General features: G+C 38.4%; 3 protein-coding genes across 4 annotated transcripts in view; 2 read left to right on the top strand and 1 right to left on the bottom strand.

Moving 5' to 3' along the window:
* The window catches only part of LOC144629091 (uncharacterized), a 209956-nt gene that overhangs the window by 9463 nt on the left and 180828 nt on the right, over positions 1-19665 (top strand). The window lies entirely within an intron of this gene.
* The window catches only part of LOC144629195 (mediator of RNA polymerase II transcription subunit 20-like), a 316942-nt gene that overhangs the window by 119237 nt on the left and 178040 nt on the right, over positions 1-19665 (top strand). The gene's annotated exons all lie outside the window — the stretch shown is intronic.
* LOC144628964 (voltage-dependent L-type calcium channel subunit alpha-1D-like) overlaps positions 1-19665 on the bottom strand; it is a 41880-nt gene that overhangs the window by 21958 nt on the left and 257 nt on the right. For both annotated transcript variants that reach the window (XM_078487096.1, XM_078487097.1), the window contains exons 2-17: positions 19379-19608; positions 19073-19180; positions 15513-15652; positions 15128-15237; positions 13543-13695; positions 12748-12947; positions 11536-11639; positions 11118-11233; positions 10752-10814; positions 10138-10237; positions 4789-4949; positions 3443-3555; positions 2690-2802; positions 1490-1621; positions 1031-1106; positions 492-615 (exon numbers count right to left, since the gene is read on the bottom strand). In XM_078487096.1, coding sequence (XP_078343222.1) covers positions 492-615; positions 1031-1106; positions 1490-1621; positions 2690-2802; positions 3443-3555; positions 4789-4949; positions 10138-10237; positions 10752-10814; positions 11118-11233; positions 11536-11639; positions 12748-12947; positions 13543-13695; positions 15128-15237; positions 15513-15652; positions 19073-19180; positions 19379-19608 — 2043 coding nt within the window. The remainder of the gene's footprint in view (positions 1-491; positions 616-1030; positions 1107-1489; positions 1622-2689; positions 2803-3442; positions 3556-4788; positions 4950-10137; positions 10238-10751; positions 10815-11117; positions 11234-11535; positions 11640-12747; positions 12948-13542; positions 13696-15127; positions 15238-15512; positions 15653-19072; positions 19181-19378; positions 19609-19665) is intronic.

The following is a 19665-nucleotide window of genomic DNA, read 5'->3' as shown; positions in this document are numbered from 1 at the left end:
CCTTTGAGTTTGAGGGGAAGTGGGAGGAGAGTTATTTTCCGTTTTAAAAACGGCTGTGGCTGGGTTTATAAGGAAGGGACAAAACGTTCATAAACTTTTAGATGCACGCGAGAAGACCACATGGAAAACTGTCTAAACATAATATTGTGAAACAGAGATCAAGTCGTACAGAAGGGGCCCACAAACAGAAGAGGGGGCAGCAGAGGTGGGCTTCTATTCGGACAGGAATTTTGTGGTTAAAACATTTTAGATGTATGTAAGAATACTGCAAGGAAAAGCTTTAAAGAAACCAAATCAATAACTAAACAAGCTCAATACTGGGGCAGGGGGTGCGTCAGTAATTTTGCGGGGGAGGGGTGCAGGTGGGGTCATTTTCGAGAGGGACATTTCTTATAGACCACCCAAATAGCGGCCCATAAAAGTGACTACAGCATTTTTCAAGATAAACATCAAAGTTTTCAAAACAGAATAGTTATGTCTCCAAAGGATACAGTTTCCAACAACGACAAGAAAGATGAAGTACAGGATGGCAATAGCTGAGGCTGCCTCTCCAATACCACCCCACGCACGAATACCATCATACATGACAGCATTCCAGTCCTCCCCTGTGAGAATCTGTTGACAAGAAAAGGCAGCAAGATTAAAGCACGATCAAACAACATGCAGGGGTGGGTGGGGGTCGCTATGTCTTTGAAAACTCCCTTTTTGCGGCCTACATAATTGTCTTTATTTGGGAAAAAAGTTCTGGGGAACAAAATCACAGAAAAGTCAATAAAAATAAAAAAGAAACGATATGGCCAAGATTGAAAAGTACAAAACCTGAAAAATTTAGGTTTACTTCTTTCTCAAAAGAAATTCTTTTAAATGCATGAAGAGTTTCTAAGGCTTTTCGTCCAATCAGAATTCTGAAATTTGGCACGTGCATCAAGTGCGCAACAGAAATTGTGCTCGTTACTTAGTAGCCCTAGTCATAATTAATCGCGGGATCAATAGATTTTTGCAGTTCTAACGACTGTTGACCTCTTCTCACCTGAAAAACTGTGATAAGCGCTCTCCAGAAAGAATCAAAGTTGCTGCGTGGAATTTGGTCTTCATCTATATTGAACCTACAAGGAAACAGAAATGGAAAAGAAACCATCAAGAAGATGAACCAAGTTTTTCCAGCAGATTGTGGCTTAGCGTACTTTTACTATTTTATGAGCAAGTGAACTAGCGAATTAGCGAGCGAGCAAACGAACAAACGAAAAAAAACGAACGCGCAAACGAACGAACGAACCCGCGAACGAGCGCAAGTACGCACGCACGAAACGAACGAACATACGCGAGAACGAACGAACGGAAGCAAGTACGCACGCACGCACGAACGAACGAACGAACGAACAAACAAACAAACAAACAAACAAACGAACGAGCAAGCGAGCGAGCGAGCGAGCGTAAGTAATTAACAGTTTTGTGCTAATAAAACCAGGTTAATTAAAGTTCCACTTACTTTCCACCAAAGATTTGCATTCCAAGAAGTGAGCAGATAAGCATAAATAAAGAAAGAAGCAACAGAAGACCAGCGATAGACCTCATACTGTTTAACAGCGACGCCACCAAATTACTAAGTGAACTCCAGTACCTGAAACAAAACAAACATCGAAATAAGTTATGCAATCATGTAGTCTTGAAGTCAAGTAAGTCATACCTCGAGTCACGCTGACGTAATTAGTAGCCTAACTGATACATGCAAATTTCTTAATTTGAGTGTCTGACTTAATGCTAATTTTTTCCGACATCATAATGAAATTGAACTTACTCGCGCGAACGTAGTTACTGAATGTTGATAGCGTATTTGAATGCAGTTTAAGACTAGACAGCCCCCTTACGCGCTTTGTTTTATCCCCCCGTCAAGGTTATTTTACATAGTACAGGAATGATTTTTACACCGGTAAAAGTTCATCCCGGTTCCCTCTTCACTTGTGGCTCTGTATTTGTTTACATGAAACCAGAACAAAATGTCATACCAGAACGAAGTCATACCGGTGCGAGTTCACCCCTGGCTGCCGTACCGGGTCGAGATTTTCGTTCCGGTACAAAGCTTCGCGCCAGTAACATGTAAACGATGAACAACCACTCGTTTCAGTATGAAAAAGTCAGTCTCTTAGTAGACTTTTATAGATATCGCATGCGTATTTTTCGTCATAAAAACTCGGGATGACGATAAAACACGTATAAACATGTAAACGCAGTACGAAATCACGAAGTCATGGAACTCGCAGTTTTATCATGTAAACACGCCATATTGATGACGTACCTCTACAGCGTGTTTCTGATTGGTTGTTGCTCGATTTTGAATTTTCGCGCCAAGTAGCACCAATCAGAGACATTATAGAGATCCTAGTAGAGATACGTCATCAGAATGGAATTCTTTGGCACGCTTCTCAGACGACTCTTGAGAGAGCAGGATATCAGATGCACGCGCGAAAAGAGACATCTATTTGTCAGAAAAAGCTCGTCTGGGAAAGTTTAAAGTGTAAATAGGAACACATCAATTGCATGTTACAGTATTTTTGTTGTGGAGGAACTCTTCGACCAGACATGACTTTGTTCTCTGTCCAAGCAATCCCAGAAATCCTTGCGCACTCGCTGAATCCCAGTCTCTCGAAATTTTGTAAGTAGTGCAAACAAGAAAGCAAAGAATCCTTACCTAGTTACTTTAAAAATTCTAAGCAGACGAATACATCGAAGAACACTGATTCCAATCGGAGGCTGTTTCAATGCTTCTGTGATGGCCAGCTCCAACAAACTACTAATTACAACCTGAGAAGAAAGATTTAAAAACTTTAATGTCAAGAAACAAACGCTACCAACGATTCTCTGAACATTTCTCACTGGCTCCGACTAAATTATGCTAAAATAAAATAAAATGGAACGCGCGCGCGCTATTTCATTTTGCATACACTGTTGCCGAAAAGTTTTAAACAAGGCCGTAGAAATCATTTTTATCGATGTTCTAGACTCGTGTCTAAAATATTGGTTATGCACTCAGTTATGCTAAAAATATTAGACTCGCTAACGGTTTCTATCGACTTTGATAGCTGGCAGGCTTGGGGGCCCTCGCCAATGCTTTCATGTGGTACTGTTTATTATGCTGTACATACGAGGAGGTTCTAACTTTAACGTCTGTGGTTGAAACCCTAGTGTGTGACCATTCAAATGAAAGCAATTGGGCAGTACTTTTATGTGGTACTGTGTATTATGCTGTACAAGGTGGTTCTAACGTTTAAGTCTGTGGTTGAAACCCTAGTGTGTGACCATTCAAATGAAAACTAGAGAGCGGTACTTCCATGTGGTACGATTCGTTTTTTATTATATTTCAAAATGAACTTTCATTTTCAATTTTAAGCTAGTATTCTTGGTAACGAAAGAGTTAACGTAATGTTTTAAATCACCAACTTACCAAACAGTCAAATCTGTTGAAAAGCGACGCGAAATAGCCATGGAATCCTAGACAGTACATCTTGATAATCATCTCAATAGTAAATATTCCTAAAAATAATTTATTCGCTATATCTGAAAGAGAAAATAACAAATATCTGTCAGTTAAAGATACAAATTGGACGTGAAAAGGACATCAAAACCTTTGACTTAGTTACATTTCACCTTACAACATGATAATTTCACGACATTGAAATAGCGATTTTGGAAGGGCGGCGTTAAATTTTCGCGATTTTGCATAATTTGTCGAAACTTGTTCATTTAATTTTCGCAATTTTATCGCGCAAATAAACTTACCAATCAAGAAAGCAAGTTGAAAGTAGTTGTGAAGTAAAAAAAGCTCCCCCCCCCCTCCCCCCAGTGTTTCACCAGGTTCCCTAACAATTCGCTAGTACCCATATATGGGAAGCCAGGCATAGTACAATTAAAATACAGCGTCTACAAATGTAACACAGTGACTCCGGTTAGCACTCGAATTCAAACGGATGAACGAATTTGGCCTTGAAAAGCGCAAGGTTTGAGGATTTTAGCGATACATTGAGCAGATTCGCGGATTTCGAAAATACAGCGGATCGCCGATTAGCTGAGAATTTTGGCCCGGATTCCGGACTCTTCATGTCAGGAAGTTTGGATCGTGTTTACTAATCGAATTCGGATCGCTTTGGTCTGTGTTCGTCGGTATGTTGGGGGTATTGTCGCAATACCAAGCAATGAAGCGAAACTTGGCATAACAATATCTCCTGTCTGTTACAGGGGAATTATACCACACAAAGTTTTCAAGGAATGCGGATTCGGATTTGAACGAAAACAGTGGCGGATTTGCATACCCCTATTCACCTCCCCCCGGCCCCTCCCCTCTCCTTAAAATGAACTGTGTCACGGATTTTTGCCAAATTTTGACCTAAGAAAATGGCCGCCAAATTGCCTGAAATATAAAAATAACCAGGAACATTTCAATAACACAGCAAATACAATGATTAAAACAGTTTGCGATATGGGTTTTTGAAAAACTGATAGCTAAGGCTGAAGAGTTTTCAAAGTTAATCTTGTTCATTTGTAACTTTTAATTTTAAAGCCTGGGGGACAAATTTGTTTGAAATAAAGATATGTTTATGTCATTTATATAGATCCATAGAAGTAATTCTTCCCTAACATGACGTTTCACAGCGAGTATATATGCTTGGCAAATTTATAAGTAAAAATAGACTAAATTTAGCAGTGACACATTCCCTTCAATCTCCTTTTTACTGAACTTTATGTAATGTGACGTACATTGAGTCAATCTTGTGGAAAAGGAAATCAACTTACCTAAAAATTGAGTTAAAAACTCAGGTTGGTCATAATGTTCCAACGCTAATGTCAGTGAATTTAAAAATACAACTACTATAACGATCCAGTAGAAAGCTTGCGTTTTGACAGCTTTACGCAATTCTCTTCTGGCACGATGATGCCACTTCTTTAATACTTTCCTGTAACAAAAAATAAAAATCAACTTGATATGTGACAATACGTTGAGAAAGCAAAGGGGAGGGGGGGGAAGAATTGCAGGGATAGAAAATAAAGAAAGGGGAATCAGGAATAGCCTAAGGGTTATCCTTGTTTACAACGTTTGCCTCATTAGCAGAGCGTTTCAGTTTCTGGTCAAGCGACAAAAATATCAATTCTGAATATAGAAAAAAAAATTAACTTTTGCTTTAAATTTGAGCCCAGTTTATACTAGTGGTACCTATCGGTAGAAATGCCAACGAGTACAACGGGAGAGAAGAAGGGAGGATAATCGTAAATGTTTGGCTGAAAGTAAGCTTTATGATTTTGGTCCGATCAATAAACATTTCGCGTTTTCTTTGAATATCTTGAATGTTTATGGAATAAAATGCGATTTTGTGAAAGCTAAATAAAATGAGAAAGGAGTTCTACATGATACCAAAGTAGTGAAGATTTATTGAGAAATTTTGTAAAATCCATTTTATTTGAGAGTTTCAAGCCACTGTTGTTCGATGCCGCTATTTGGAAAGATTTCCGCTGTTTTAAAGTCCTATGGGTCTTAATCAAAGTGGCTATGAGCCACTGAACTCGGAAAATAAATTACGAACAAAAAGTAAACATTTACAAAATTTGTCAAAACAAATCAATTCAAACTTCCCACACTACAGTAAAATCCACTCAACACATAAGTATCCAAAAAATTTGAGGTTTTAAAAGGTAAATCCCTGATCGAACAAGTTGTGTGGCCAAAGATGGAACAAGTTTATTTTATTATACTACCACCGTTCCGAGAATAATTCATCACGCACAATGCGTGACGTTTCAAATGTCACGTTGTTTTGTTACAGCTTTTAGGAAAATTAAACGCCCGGTTGCCCGAGAAAAAAACGCCGGACAATCCAGGAAAAACATGAAGTATAGGGCATTTATTTTCTAAATTCGAGAAACGAAAAAAAAAACTCTAAATAGCTCTCTTCTGATCCATAAAATCACCACGAAACCAAATCCGTGTTGTTTTCTTAGCCAGACCTAACTTAATAGGCCTTATTCGTATTCCCCGACGGCCCTGGGACGAGAGCCTTCTGAACATGAATGCGAGGCTAATGCGGGGTACTTTGCACAAATTGCAAAGAAACATATGGAAAATTGCGACTGGGTTGCCGAAAACCTTAAAAATTATAAACGCTTTGAGGATCTAGAGCTAGTCGGTGATCTGCAGGCTAGAGGGATACCAGTGTCGATCAGAAAAATTAGAAGATCTGGTAGAACTGACCGAGAAGGCTAACAAATTTACACTGAATCGTCGGGAACGGTTTCGAGTCAGCAATACTTGCGAAGTAAACTTCAACACCAGGTTATGTTTCCAGCTAATCTGTAATTTTTACTTTCAGTGTATATCCGACTTAAGTGAGGGATTAAACTTTCCTTGAGGATATTTATATTGCTATTTTAGAAAGGGGTTCAGAAGAGGGAACTTGCTATATTAAATTTGATCACGCACACAATCTCAGTTGTTTATTTTTTTAAACAATAGCTACTGTAGCGCTGTGATAACTTTTTTCACTGCAAGAGCATGAAATGAGCGTGAAACGATTAACAGCATCACTTGAGCCAAATGAAAATCTAGCCTTTTACTCAAAAATTGTGTGTAGTTAGCTTCAAAACGAATTTGTATTTTATTGCTTTGTAATTAAGTGAGTTTGCCGATCTTGATGTGCGTGCGAGATTTTAATCTGAAACATCCAGTTCTGTTTCAGACCATTTTCGTGAAAGAATATTAAATGATCATTAAACTATCGACATTCTCACTTAACTGAGCTAAGAAAATTATCTTTTATTCGAACATTCGATGATTTAGGGGCGAAATGAATTTGGAAGTTTAGATCTTGTGATTTTTAGGTCTTTCTAGCCAGTTTGCATGTACCGGTGTTCGAGAACATTAATTAAATTTACTAGTTCTTTTAAAGACGTTTTGGCAGCAGCAAAGAAAAATAGCAGTCAAAATGTGAAAGAAATCAGTTCAGTGAAATTAAAAGCTATTCTTTTAACTAAACAGTGAGAGCATTTAACAGCAAACGAATTTGTAAATAATTAATGCGCCATTTCGTTCAGTTGTTTTTATCAATATGCCGATCAAAATATGTAGTCAATACGCAGCATGCCTTCAGACATTTATTCTTATTTTTTTAAATAATAGCAATACAAATCTCTCCAAGTTAAGTCTATTGCCTTTGGTAAGTCGGATGTACAATCAAAACAAACGTTAACAGAATGGGGTTATTACCTTGCGACTCGATGACTGACTTGCACTCCCCCGATTCGACTACTTCAAGGAAAATTTGTTAGCCTTCTCGGTCAATTCTATCAGTTCTTCTAATTTTTCTGATTGACACTGGTATCTCTCTAGCCTGCAGATCACCTCCTAGCTCAAGATCCTCAAAGCGTTTATAATTTTTAAGGTTTTTCGGCAACCCAGTTGCAATTTTCCATACGTTTCTTTCCAATTTCGAGCAAAGTACCCCGCATTAGCCTCGCATTCATGTTTAGAAGGCTCTCGCCCCAGGGCCGTCGGGGAATACGAATAAGGCCTATTACGCATGCAAATTTGTATGACTTCGAAATGTTTGAAGCTTTGGAAATTTTGAAGATTTGGAAAGCATTTCTTGCCTGCATCTTAAATGAAATTAAGTTTAATCCAAGTTTCTTTCGTATTTCAATGTCTAGTTCGGGAATTTTGGCTTTTACAATCGAACAGATTTGAAACCTCTTTGTTATCTGAGACGCATCTTGTCTGGGAATTTTAGTTGCCAATGCATCATGCACGCGCTGACCAAATTAGTAGCGCGCTGATTGGGCAAACTACAACAAAGTGTGCACGTGCTGAACAGATTCTGCTGAGCAGATTGGCTATAAAAAACATCAGACATTGTGTCGTCACGATCTACCTTACATTACATTACATTACTTACATTACTCTTCATTTTGGAGCGTTTGTGAGATTTTTTTCGCACATACAAATCTTCTCGCGGCTCTATGATCTGCCGCCTCGTCAGGCCTTCTGGTCTTCCAGAAGGCCTGACTCGTTGGCAATAAACACTTTTTCTGTGATGCCGGTTTCAAAACTCAAACTTTAACAAAGAATGTATGGGCTCATTAGCGCTTTTGCACACAAAGTTTTGCAGTTTTTGAAAGCTAATATCTCCTTCAATACAGTAAAAACCCGCGTGTAAGAACCTAGGGATTTAAGAACCTTCTGGCAGAAATTTGCTTTTTAGTACCCCAAGTATAAGAACCTGTTTAGCCAAACAAATTCCAACAGGTTCTTATATGTGGGGTTTAACTATTTAATTTATATTTTTTTACCAAAAACCAAAAACTAAGGTGATCGAGAGTTTAGAAAATTTAAATGATGAACCTCAAAATGCACAATGTATGTTGAATTTGAACTGTTACTATGAAACAACAGTACTGTATCATTGATCAATTAATGTTGTTGGACTTCTGGCAATATGGGCACATTAATAAATATTTATAATGATTTTATACTATTATACTATTTTCTGATGATCAACAACAATGTCTACTCTGTAGAAATTAAGAACCTACTTAGCCTAAACTGTCAATAAGTACCTCATAATACAATAACCTGTTTTGCCAAACTCTGAAAAAAGTAGGTTCTTACACGCGGGTTTTTACTGTATTACACGCAAGAGCTGAAAATTTTGCCTATTATTAAGTTTCACAAGTTTTTTAAGCATCTGGAGTCAATTCGTATATAGCATGATGCCTTCTCTACGCAAAGTCGTGCGAGGCAAAAGGTAAACAATGACGTCAGCAGGGGTCCGTTTCTCGAAAGCCCCGGAAACTTTTCGATGCACGTAAAGAGATTTTTGGTTATCTGTATCTTAAAAACAGAGAAGTGCATAGGCCTTAAACATTGTATGAAGGGAACCTCTGTTCGTATTAAAAATGTGTGAAGAAAGTCAGCTCGTGTAATCATAACGTTTGAGGTTTTGCTATGGCTTTCCGGGTGCGAAACTTTTTGGGACCTTCGGAAACGGCCGCCTGGATCGGAATAAAGCAAGAAACACAGGAGGCAAAGAGGCCGGGTGGTTTAGAGCGCTTCTCTTGTAAGCCGGAGGTCGCGCGTTTTAAAGTCTTTAACTCCTCGGACACGCTTTGCAAATAGGCAACTGCGGTAAGTGGTCTCCCTCCTGCCAGTTCAGATTATTTTCATAAAATTGTTATGTTGTGTTTATTTAAAATGGTTGTTTCCTTTGTTTGAGTGTGGGGTGCATCAAATGCACACTGCAGACCTTCGGTTAGCCTGAATGACGTCCCAGTCAGCTTGAATAGCGCTCTGGTTAGCTCAATAGCGCTTCAGTTGCGACACAGTTATACACTGTATAACGCTTCACTTAGCCTAAAAAGCACTCCGGTTAGCCTGAATAGCGCTACAGTTACATTGTATAACGCTCTTAGTTAGCCTGAAAACCACTCCGGTTAGCGTGAAAAGCGCCACAGTAAGCCTGAATAATGTTCCGGTTAGTCTGAATAAAGCTCCGGTTAGCCACCCCTGGTTAGCCTGAATAGCGCTACAGTTAGCCTGAGTAACGCTCCGGTTAGTCTGAATAGCGCTCCACTTAGCCTAAAAGGCAATCCGGTTAGCCTGAATAGCACCCCAGTTATCCTGAAAAGCGCTACAGTCAGCCTGAATATCGTTCCGGTAAGCTTGAATATAGCACTCCGGTTAGCCTGAATAGCGCTCCAGGTACACTGTATAACGCTCTAGTTAGTCTGAATAACGCTCCGGTTGGCCTGAATAACGTCCGGTTAGCCTGAATAGCTCTCCGGTTAGCCTGAATAGCTCTACAGTTAGCCTGAATAACGCTCTAGTTGGCCTGAAAAGCACTCCGGTTTCACTGTATAACGCTCTAGTAAGCCTGAATAGCGACCAGTAAGCTTGAATAGCACTACGGTTAGCCTGATTAGTTAGTTTATTAGTAAGTTTAGTTAGTTTATGGTGATGATAACACGACAACGTACACGCATAGATGCTAAGTGCACGTCACTATAACCCCCACAACATTCTTTATGTAGCAGCAAGAAATTTGGAAAGAAGAGAAACAGGCGGTGAAAACATTGGAAAAATCCACTTAGCATTTGTCTTACTTTTCGTTATGGCACCATCCGTGGTGAGCTTCTTGTGTAGTACTGTCCTGTCTCTCATTTCTGTCAATCATTTCAATATCCTCGCCTCTTGAATGTCTTGCTGTGAGTGCAAAAGAGACATTGTGACCACGTTTTGTTTAGAAAAAAAAAATCATCTAAACATTAATACAACCGAAAAAATTCCGATGTCAAATATTTTTTTGCAAATTTGGATTCCTAAAGACGGTAAACTGAAGATACTGACAAAAGATTTTGCAGGTCGATTTTTTGGACTTTAAGAGAGACGAAACTAATTTCTCGTTGTTGTGTTTGAAAAGGAAGGCTAAGATATGTAGTACTACCTAGTTGTTCAAAGCACATGAAGAGCCATTTTTGTGTTTATTAACCCTTTTGTCATTCTTTGTTTCTTGACGTTCTCGTTGCCGTAGCATTATTTAGATGATTATCCACTTCTAGCAACCACAAAATATCAATTCGCTTTGTAGAATTTCCTGTATTTCGTTTAATGTCATTTACAAGAATTAGGTGAGACAACGTCATCCTCTAGTGCATATTTAGATCTTAATCACACTTAGAAATAAAATACTTCAACTTAAATTGTTACATGTACTTACAAGTTTTTCTAGAACTTTTTGACTCATCTCCACTCTCGCTCTCACTGTCACCTTCAATGTCCTCTGTAACATAACAAAGGAAATAAATAGGTTTAACAAAGGTGTACATGTGACTACTGTTTCGTATGCATTACACCGACTAGGAAGTACAATGCTGCAAAAAGACTTTAAGAGGTTGTAACTTAGTACATAAGTCGTAAAGTTGCTTTTATTTCAACGTTTCACGTATGACTTATTTGTTGTTGTTGTTGTTTTGTCGGACAACCGTGCTGCAATGTACGTCTTAGTTAAAAAATTAAAATGGTCGATATTTACTTTGTTTCAATTTATCTTAATTTTTATCTATCTAACAATTTAATTACATACCAGCTTGTGTAATCCAATCAAGATAACCATTGTAAGCATCTTCAACTTGTTGCTTCTCTCTAAACTTTTGAAACTCACCACTTTTTTGCGCCCTTGCTTTTTCTTTGGCAAATTCTCTGTAAAACAAAGAACATTTAACAAAATTAGTTTCACAATCTAGATTAAACCACATCCATATACACGCACTGATAGCTTTTCCTAAAATAAAACATAGGTCTAAAATGTATGTGCAGCCATGGCTATGACTTAACTAGACTGAAAGACTTACGTTTTTAGCGGACTAATACAGCATTGCAAACAATACCACATGAAAGTACTGCTAAATAGCTTTTAATACGGACTAGAGCTTTTTGAATGCATGGCTATCAGAACTCTACACTCATTACTACCTATACTGTTAGGGAAATAGGTCACATACCCGCTGAGAACACCAAGTACTAAGTTGAGGACAAAGAAAGATCCCCAGATGATAAGTGTGACAAAGTATAACCACGGCCAGGAATTGCCAACTGCATCATTTATCTAAAGGAAAATAAAAATACATTGATTGCCTTAATTAACAACATACCGTATTTTCTCGATTAAACGCCCCCGGCGTTTATTTCAAACTAGGCCCGATAGTGCCGGCGTTTATTTGATTCCAGCAGTTTATTCAAGCCTTATGTTTCTAAGAAATGATTTTTATTTATTATTTTTGACAGCCACATATGAAGACATTATTTCCAAAACATATCAAACCTTGAATAAATGTTTAAGGGCTTTATTTTCAAATATAGCTTGGAGACCCGGCGTTTATTGGGGGCCCGGCGTTTAATCGAGAAAATACGGTACCTAGTACATGTATGTTATACTACATTGTAAACAATATAACTAACTACATAAAAATAATGTAAAACCTATGAATGCAGCGAGGATTTTTCACATTGTCAGAGCAATGAAAAATTATTTTGCTTCCATGAAAGGTCCATAATGTGTGAAAAGTGCCACAGCTACATGTAGCCCCCTGCACACATTTTGTACCTAGATTTAGACATCATTCAACCATGATCTGCAAGCCACCTAAAAATAAAATAAATAAAATAATAAAAAATAATATTAATAATAAATAAATTGGAATTTGCAATCGCTCCTCATCCACTGTTTCTGATCGAATTGAAATTCAGAAGTGTTAGTTTTTGCGGAGGGAGAAAAACTGAACCCAAAGAAAACCCTCTGAGAAAGGACAAGAACCAACAACAGACTGAAAACTCAACCCACACATAACACCGGGTCCGGGAATCGAACCCAGGCCACACTGGTGGGAGTCAAGTGCTCTCCATTCTCGTCCCCATAGCCCTTTCGTTTCTCTAAGCCGGCTGAGCCTTGGCACGAGAAAACGAAGGGCTCTGGGGACACAGGACTTCCAGTTTTCATGTATGCAGTCATGACATTTCAAAAGAATTAAAGAGAGAGTCAAATGTTACGTTTTCGACTTCCATTTAGGAATTCTTTGTTCCAAACAGCCAATCAAAAAAAATTTAATTAGTTTAAAAATCCTATGTCCCCAGGGCCCACCGTAAACGAAAGGGCTATGGGGACGAGAATGAGTGCTCTTACTACTGAACTGTCCTTGCTCCTCCTGCTAACTCACCATATATAATACATCTGTCCAGCCTTCAAGAGTGATGCACTGGAACACAGTCATACAAGCCAAGCCAATGTTATCAAAATTTGTAATTCCAAAATTAGGACCTTCCCAGCCTCCTTCGCACACATGTCCTTGACTGGCATCACATTGAAACCCAGAACTACCAGAGCTGCAAGGGGGTGATTCCTCCAAAGCTTCTGCACCTGATGTCAGAAATGAACTTTAGTCAAAGTTAATCAAATTATATACAGGTAGAACCCTGGTAACTCAAACTCTGAAGGGAAACAAAAAAAAATAATTATTCGAGCTAGCTGGGTTTTGAGTTATCAGGGATGATTAATAATTGAAGTTAATAATTGATAGTTTACTGATTTTTCAGCACTTCAGTATACAGTACACTCACGTATCTTACAAATCAGAAACTCTAACATGACCATACATTTTTATATATGATAAGAGTGGAAAATGGCTGTCAAACACAAGATCTGTTTGTTGCTCTAATCAATAGGCAACTGTGGCGAGTTGCAAAAACCAGAATTCAACTTATCGGAGTAAATTTGACCCAAATTGTGATCAAGGGAAACAAAATTCAGTTTCGAGTAAGCCGAGTAAAAATGACGGAAAGGTGAAGTCAAATCCGAGGAAAATGAAAACGTCTGAGTTTGAGTTACCAGGGCTCTCTATACCCCATAGAAATTGAGAGCAAATAATCTAGTAACTGTTTTAGTTTCCACACCCTTATTACATCCAGTCCAATAGAATTATGCAAACAAGTTTATAAAATGCATGAAGAATCACCTGTTACATTTTCGTAGCATGTTTTGTGAAGACGTCCCATAAACAGCTCCACCCCAATAATAGCATAAATTATAACGACAAAAACTACCAGCAAAGCTATGTGGAACAGTGGTATCAACGCCTTGATAATTGAATTTAACACCACTTGTAGACCTGAAAATGAAAACAGATGAAGAATTACTCTTTCTACTAAAACACCAGTAAACCTTTGGCAGGCATCTTATATATATGATATTTCAGCAGACCTCCGAAAAGGAAACATGCCCCCCACCCCCCCCCCCCCAAACGTTCCTCCCGTAAATTATCCATGTACAGATAAGAAAAACTACTGGATGGTTCAAATGTCCAAGTGCTGTATTTTTCTCCATGCGGTTTCCGTCCCTGAACAAATGCCATCTTTCCCAAAGATGCATGTTTTGATTTGAAGTTCTTTTTCCCCATGTACATAGTGCTCTACCCAAACAAATAGTCCCCTTGCCTTATCCATTAGTCTCTTCTCCAGACCATAGTCTTCTATCCCAATACTACATGTGTTCTCTTCTCCTCCATTAATGGTCCCTTGCCCATCTACTATCTACGTACATACAGTGTAGCAGCCCCCCCCCCCCCCCCTCCAATAAGCATAGGTTCTTGCCCCAACACATAACACATAGTCCCTCACCCCAAGCATGTGGGAGGCGCGGTGGCCTAATGGTTAGCGCGCTCGACTCCGAGTCGAACGGCCCGGGTTCGAGGCCTGGCCGGGGCACTGCGTTCTTGGGCAAGACACTTTACTCTCACAGTGCCTCTCTCCACCCAGGTGTATAAATGGGTACCGGCGAATTTACTGCTGGGGGGTAACCCTGCGGTGGACTAGCATCCCATCCAGGGGGGAATAGCAATACTCCTAGTCGCTTAATGCTACGGAAACCGGGATAAGCTCCGGCTGTATGAGCCTCATGGCTCGGACACAGACTTTACCTTACCTTTTACCAAGCATATAGGACATTCCTTCATAACATAGTCCCTTAATTCCCATCCATAATAACCCTCTGTCCTCATGAACAGTTTCTTCCTCCAGGTCGCCCCTCCCATGCACAATCCCTTCCTGAGAACATAGTCCCCAGTTCCATCCTCTAGCTGACTTGCTTCCTATACATAAGTACCTACCCAAGTGTATAGTCCACTCTTCCTATGAATAGCATACTTGCACAATTCTCCTTCTCTGTGCATATCTTCTCCCCCTCCCCTCCTCCCATAGATTGATTCCCTCTCCCATCATCTAGCCCATCCTGTCATGTAATAATCCCCCTCTGAAAACTTAGAATTTTCTTTGCTAGGCAATGTATAGTCCACTCTTCCTATGAATAGCATACTTGCACAACTCTCCTTCTCTGTGCATATCTTCTCCCCCTCCCCTCCCCCCATAGAATGATTCCCTCTCCCATCATCTAGCTCATCCTGTCATGTAATAATCTCCCTCTGAAAACTTAGAATTTTCTTTGCTAGGCAACAGTTTTTTCAAGTCTTTAGCTTAAAAGCGAAAACAGAACCCTTAGTTTCAACTTGAGCTGTTGACAAACAACAAATCTTCAGGGAAACTTACTTGGAACACCAGATACCAGTCTTAACGGCCTGAGAACTCTGAATGCCCTTAAAGCTTTCACATCAAAACTTCCTGAACTCAAAAATGCCTTCACTAAAATAGTTGCTATTCTGAAAAGGAAAAATACAAAAAAAAATCACATTAATAATGCAGCATCCACCAACTTGTATTGTACCAATTTAAAGTTTATTCTTGTATATTATTATAAATTAATTCTATAATCAATAAATTGAAAATAAATATTTTTTGCGTCAGATGCAATTTTAGAGAACTAGCTCCATATCAAAATAACGCAATATTTATTTACAGTTACGACAATGTACATACAACTCTTTTCAACAAAATTAATGTTTCCGACAAATAATTCGCACAATGAAATACTTACCCTACTACTACAATTACAAAATCTAAAATATTCCATCCATTGCGAAGATAAGCTCCAGGGTGGAAGAGAAACCCATAAGCAATTATCTTTAGCACAGCTTCTAATGTGAAAACTGCTAAAAAGACATATTCAGCCACTTCCTGCAAGTCAATAATAATTAAACTATGATTAATAAACTTTACTTGCCACATCAAAGCTCTCTTTGACCTTAGCTTGATGGGGTTATGGTGTGCCACCCCCACCTCCAGTTTGTATTGCAATGGGTAAAAGGTACCCCTTCCCCCACCCCTTCAAGTTCTAGGGGAACCTCTGGGGTACGTATAGCTGTGGTATCAGTTTTTGTCTCAATGGGTAATTGGCCCGGGGAAGCTTCGTGTGCATGGTGGGGCAAGTGGACTCCCACATGATAGGGAGGTGAATTAAACCCCCTAAAGAAGACCAATTTGGGCGTGGCTTTAGCTGTTTTTCACCCCTGTAAGATACCATTTTTCATGCCTAGTCAGTGTAGACAGTATTAGGCTATACACATAATCTTGGAGCCAAAAAAAAACAAAAAAAATTGAAAAAAGTAAATAAATAAATAAATAATCTTGGTTGGTATCTACACCCTGTACGTGTACTAAGTATGTCGTTTCAGATATATGGGATATTCAAGAAGCAGCCAATCAGCAAGAAGAAGCTAAATATTAAACAATCAATGGCTTGCTATTATGAAACCTTGAGGAAAATTATAATAGCATCTCACGAGGTACCCTTCTGAATTATATTTCAAGACAACGTTTCTCTCCTCTTGCAAATAATAACTATCTTTTTGGGGATCAAAATAGAAAGAAATAACCCTAAAGAACTGCCAAAAAAGAGGACATCAAAGGCTCAAAAGTGATGAACAGCTCTTTTGGATTTGGAAGCCTTCAGTTCACAGAACACAAATGTTAAGCAAGGTATCAACAATGCAGCTCATAAATCAACTTCAAATGGATTTTTTTAAGACATAGAAAATCACTGCAGAATGGTATGCAACTTTTGTCACTACCGTATTTATTCGGTTATAAGGCGCACTCGGTTATAAGACGCACCCCAAACTTGGCAACTTTGCCATGCTAAGTTTCCAAACTGAAAATTTTCCAAACACACTCGGTTATAAGACGCACCATGAGTTGGAGAGTTGAAAAGATTCGGTACTCAATTTAAGAACAGTTCTCCTTACAAAATTTGAATGATTGAATGTTGTTCATAAATACGGTACCTTTAAAAAAAGCATGTTAACAGAAGCACTTCAAAACCTCTTAACTAGTATTTTAACTAATTTTCCAGCATATATTTTATGAAAGAAATACAATAAAACTCTTTTAAAATTTAGCCTGTTTAAGCTAGACAGAATCACCCAATAATTTAAGTCTTACTGAAAAAAGTCCTCACAGACCTGTAGATGGAAAAATTTGAAACCTTATAAAGGCCTTTACACCAGATCTCGTGATATCAGCACCTTAATTACTACACCACCCACACCCCAACTCTGGTGCAATTTGTTTAATTGTCTTCTGTGTGCCACTGTCAAGCAATCGGTCAGTATATACATTGTATCATACTTTAAGATGGTGTTTGACTTGCAGGTCTACTTTCACTCCAGTTAGCCTGAAAATGCTTTGGCTAGCCTGTTTACAGTTGGCTGTCAATAATTATCCTATAAATGGTAACTCGATATATACACTAACTTATTTTTTTTATTTTTATTTATTTCTAATCTTTGCATGTCTGCAGGTCTGCAGTTTGCATTTGTCACACAACCGGTTTTAAGATGCTGTAGTACAGACGTCAATAAAATAGAAATTGTCTGCAAACTCACTATCAATGTATAAGCTAGACATAGACCACTTAAATATTTTTGTTATAATTTATGAATAATAATTAACTTTTCTGCTACTAGGCTTAAATTCTACATTTGAGAGAAAATTAATTTTACAAATTCAGACAAATGCTTTGCAATTCCATTTTTGAATCCACCGACCACAAAGTTTTAAAAATACATGTACATAGGTGTCTTTTTGATGAATCCTCTACTATTTAAATAATAATTGTCTTTTGTCGATTTGCTCGCTTTATTTATACCTCTGGTGTTTATTTTTGGATAAAAACGTCGAAGAACATGGCCGTCTCTACGCAAAACATCAATTCTGAAGATGTTGCTACATTTAAACAACATCCTTGAATCCAATATGTTTATCATCACAAACAGTAAAGATAACAGCTGAAGGGTATATATGAAACGATATTTACTGTTGAAGCATAAAATAACCAAATGCCCTCGCCTCATTACTTAGTTTTCACTTTTGACAATCACGATATGTCCAAAACGATAATTTAATATATTCAGAGATAAATATCGATTATATAACTCGTTTTGGTATTTTGTGCATGCCATATATATAACGCCACTTATGGCAAAACGAGATATTCACGAAAATCTGGGAATTAACACAAAGTACTGCGATCCCATGACCCTAAGAAATAATTCTGCATAAAGCGATATCTTGATATAAATTTCCTTCTATTCTATTCCGAGGTTCAAAACATGCAAATTAAAAAAAAAAGCTAGCAAGAATAACACGATTTGATTTCTGAGAATAAAAACTTGAGGCATTCACTCGCGAAGGTCAGGTCGATAAAATAATATAAGGCTAGAAAAGTTATCGAAGCATAGTGACTTTGTTTACATTTGAAGTCATCGATTTCTTACAACTTATGACTATGAAATTGACAACAGTGATTCCACGGATTTTTGAATTGCTTTGACTGGCATTAAACTTTAATTGGCAAGAAACACGATCAACTGCGGCCTTTGTATCAAATGAATTAAGTTTTATGAATCTGGGAATTTATTCTTTTAGCGCCAGACGTTCGCGAATGAACTGACGTTGTTTCGTGATGCGAAAAACGGATGAAACACACGACCGGTTGTAGACGTCTGATTTCTAAAACACCAAAGCAAAAACTGCACATACTATTTATCATCGACGCCTGTGGTTGTATCTAATTTCTCTGTACCTAAACAAAGGAAACTCGCGCTTATAATACAAACTTACATCAGGCCATCAGCGAAACCTGACCGAAATCAGCGATCAACAGTTCTAGAAAATATTATCGCTGACCGCGATCGAATGGAAGCCTGAAATGGGTAAATAGAAGCAAACGGCCTAAATGTTGAAATTCTGACTGCGTTAAAGTCTTGCTTTGCTAAAGATTTAGGCTCTTAACAGATAGATGAGCCAATAACATATTCATTCAAAACTAAAACAAAGTAAGGTAGACCTATGCAGTGCGACAATTCGTATCAATATTTTTTTTATTTTTTTGACGTGCGCGCTTCGCTCGTTTGCATTTGCGTAAAATTCCATTTTTGTAAATCGGTGCTTCTGTCAGATCATACGAACTAAGCTCTTCTAAGAACAGATGATATTTTCAACGAGTTAAAGCCGGAGCCACATTTCACAGCATGAATATTCATTTACGTTAAAAAAAAAAATCCCGCACAGTGCGAACAAGTAATCTAAAATCCCTACCAAGTTGTCATTGATTTCGCTACTATCCTTTTCTGGAAGTGGCTCATACGCCGCCAAAGCCGCGCAGTTGGCGAAAATAGTGATCAAAATCATGACATCGAAAGGCTTAAGTTAAGAGTCAAGGAAAACGTTTGAAATACGTTCAACTAATAGCTCAGACTAGCTAACAGAACCACGAGCGTTATTAACTAGAAGACCACGAGAATCATAACAAACGATCGAACAGACAACCCGCAAACGCCGCAAACATTCGCGCGAGAATGATTCTCAAAAACAGGTTAAATATTGCTATTTAAAAGGATATTTCCATTCCACGAGATTTATAGCAGCACTTCGAATAGGATTTCCGAGTGACAGGCAGAGAAGTGCTCTCTTCGGCCGAACAGCATTGCCAGATTTTTTCTGTCGCTTGCTAGGTGCTCCAGATTTCGCATACTTTGCGCCGTGTCCATTCAGCCGTGTTCTGGTCTGCATTAGATCTGTGCCGTTTGGCCAAAGAACCTTCGTTCCTGGCGTAAAATGGGCCCGTGGATAGCCTGAAATAGTTCAAAATAAGTATTAAGTTAACAGTTACTTTTTCTAATTCGCGCCGC

This window comes from Oculina patagonica, chromosome 10, assembly GCF_052425735.1.
Source record: "Oculina patagonica isolate OP01 chromosome 10, crgOcupat, whole genome shotgun sequence".
NCBI classification, from domain to species: Eukaryota; Metazoa; Cnidaria; class Anthozoa; order Scleractinia; family Oculinidae; genus Oculina; species Oculina patagonica.
Note: the sequence above shows the minus strand (reverse complement) of the source record. Positions and strands in the feature narration are given on the sequence as shown.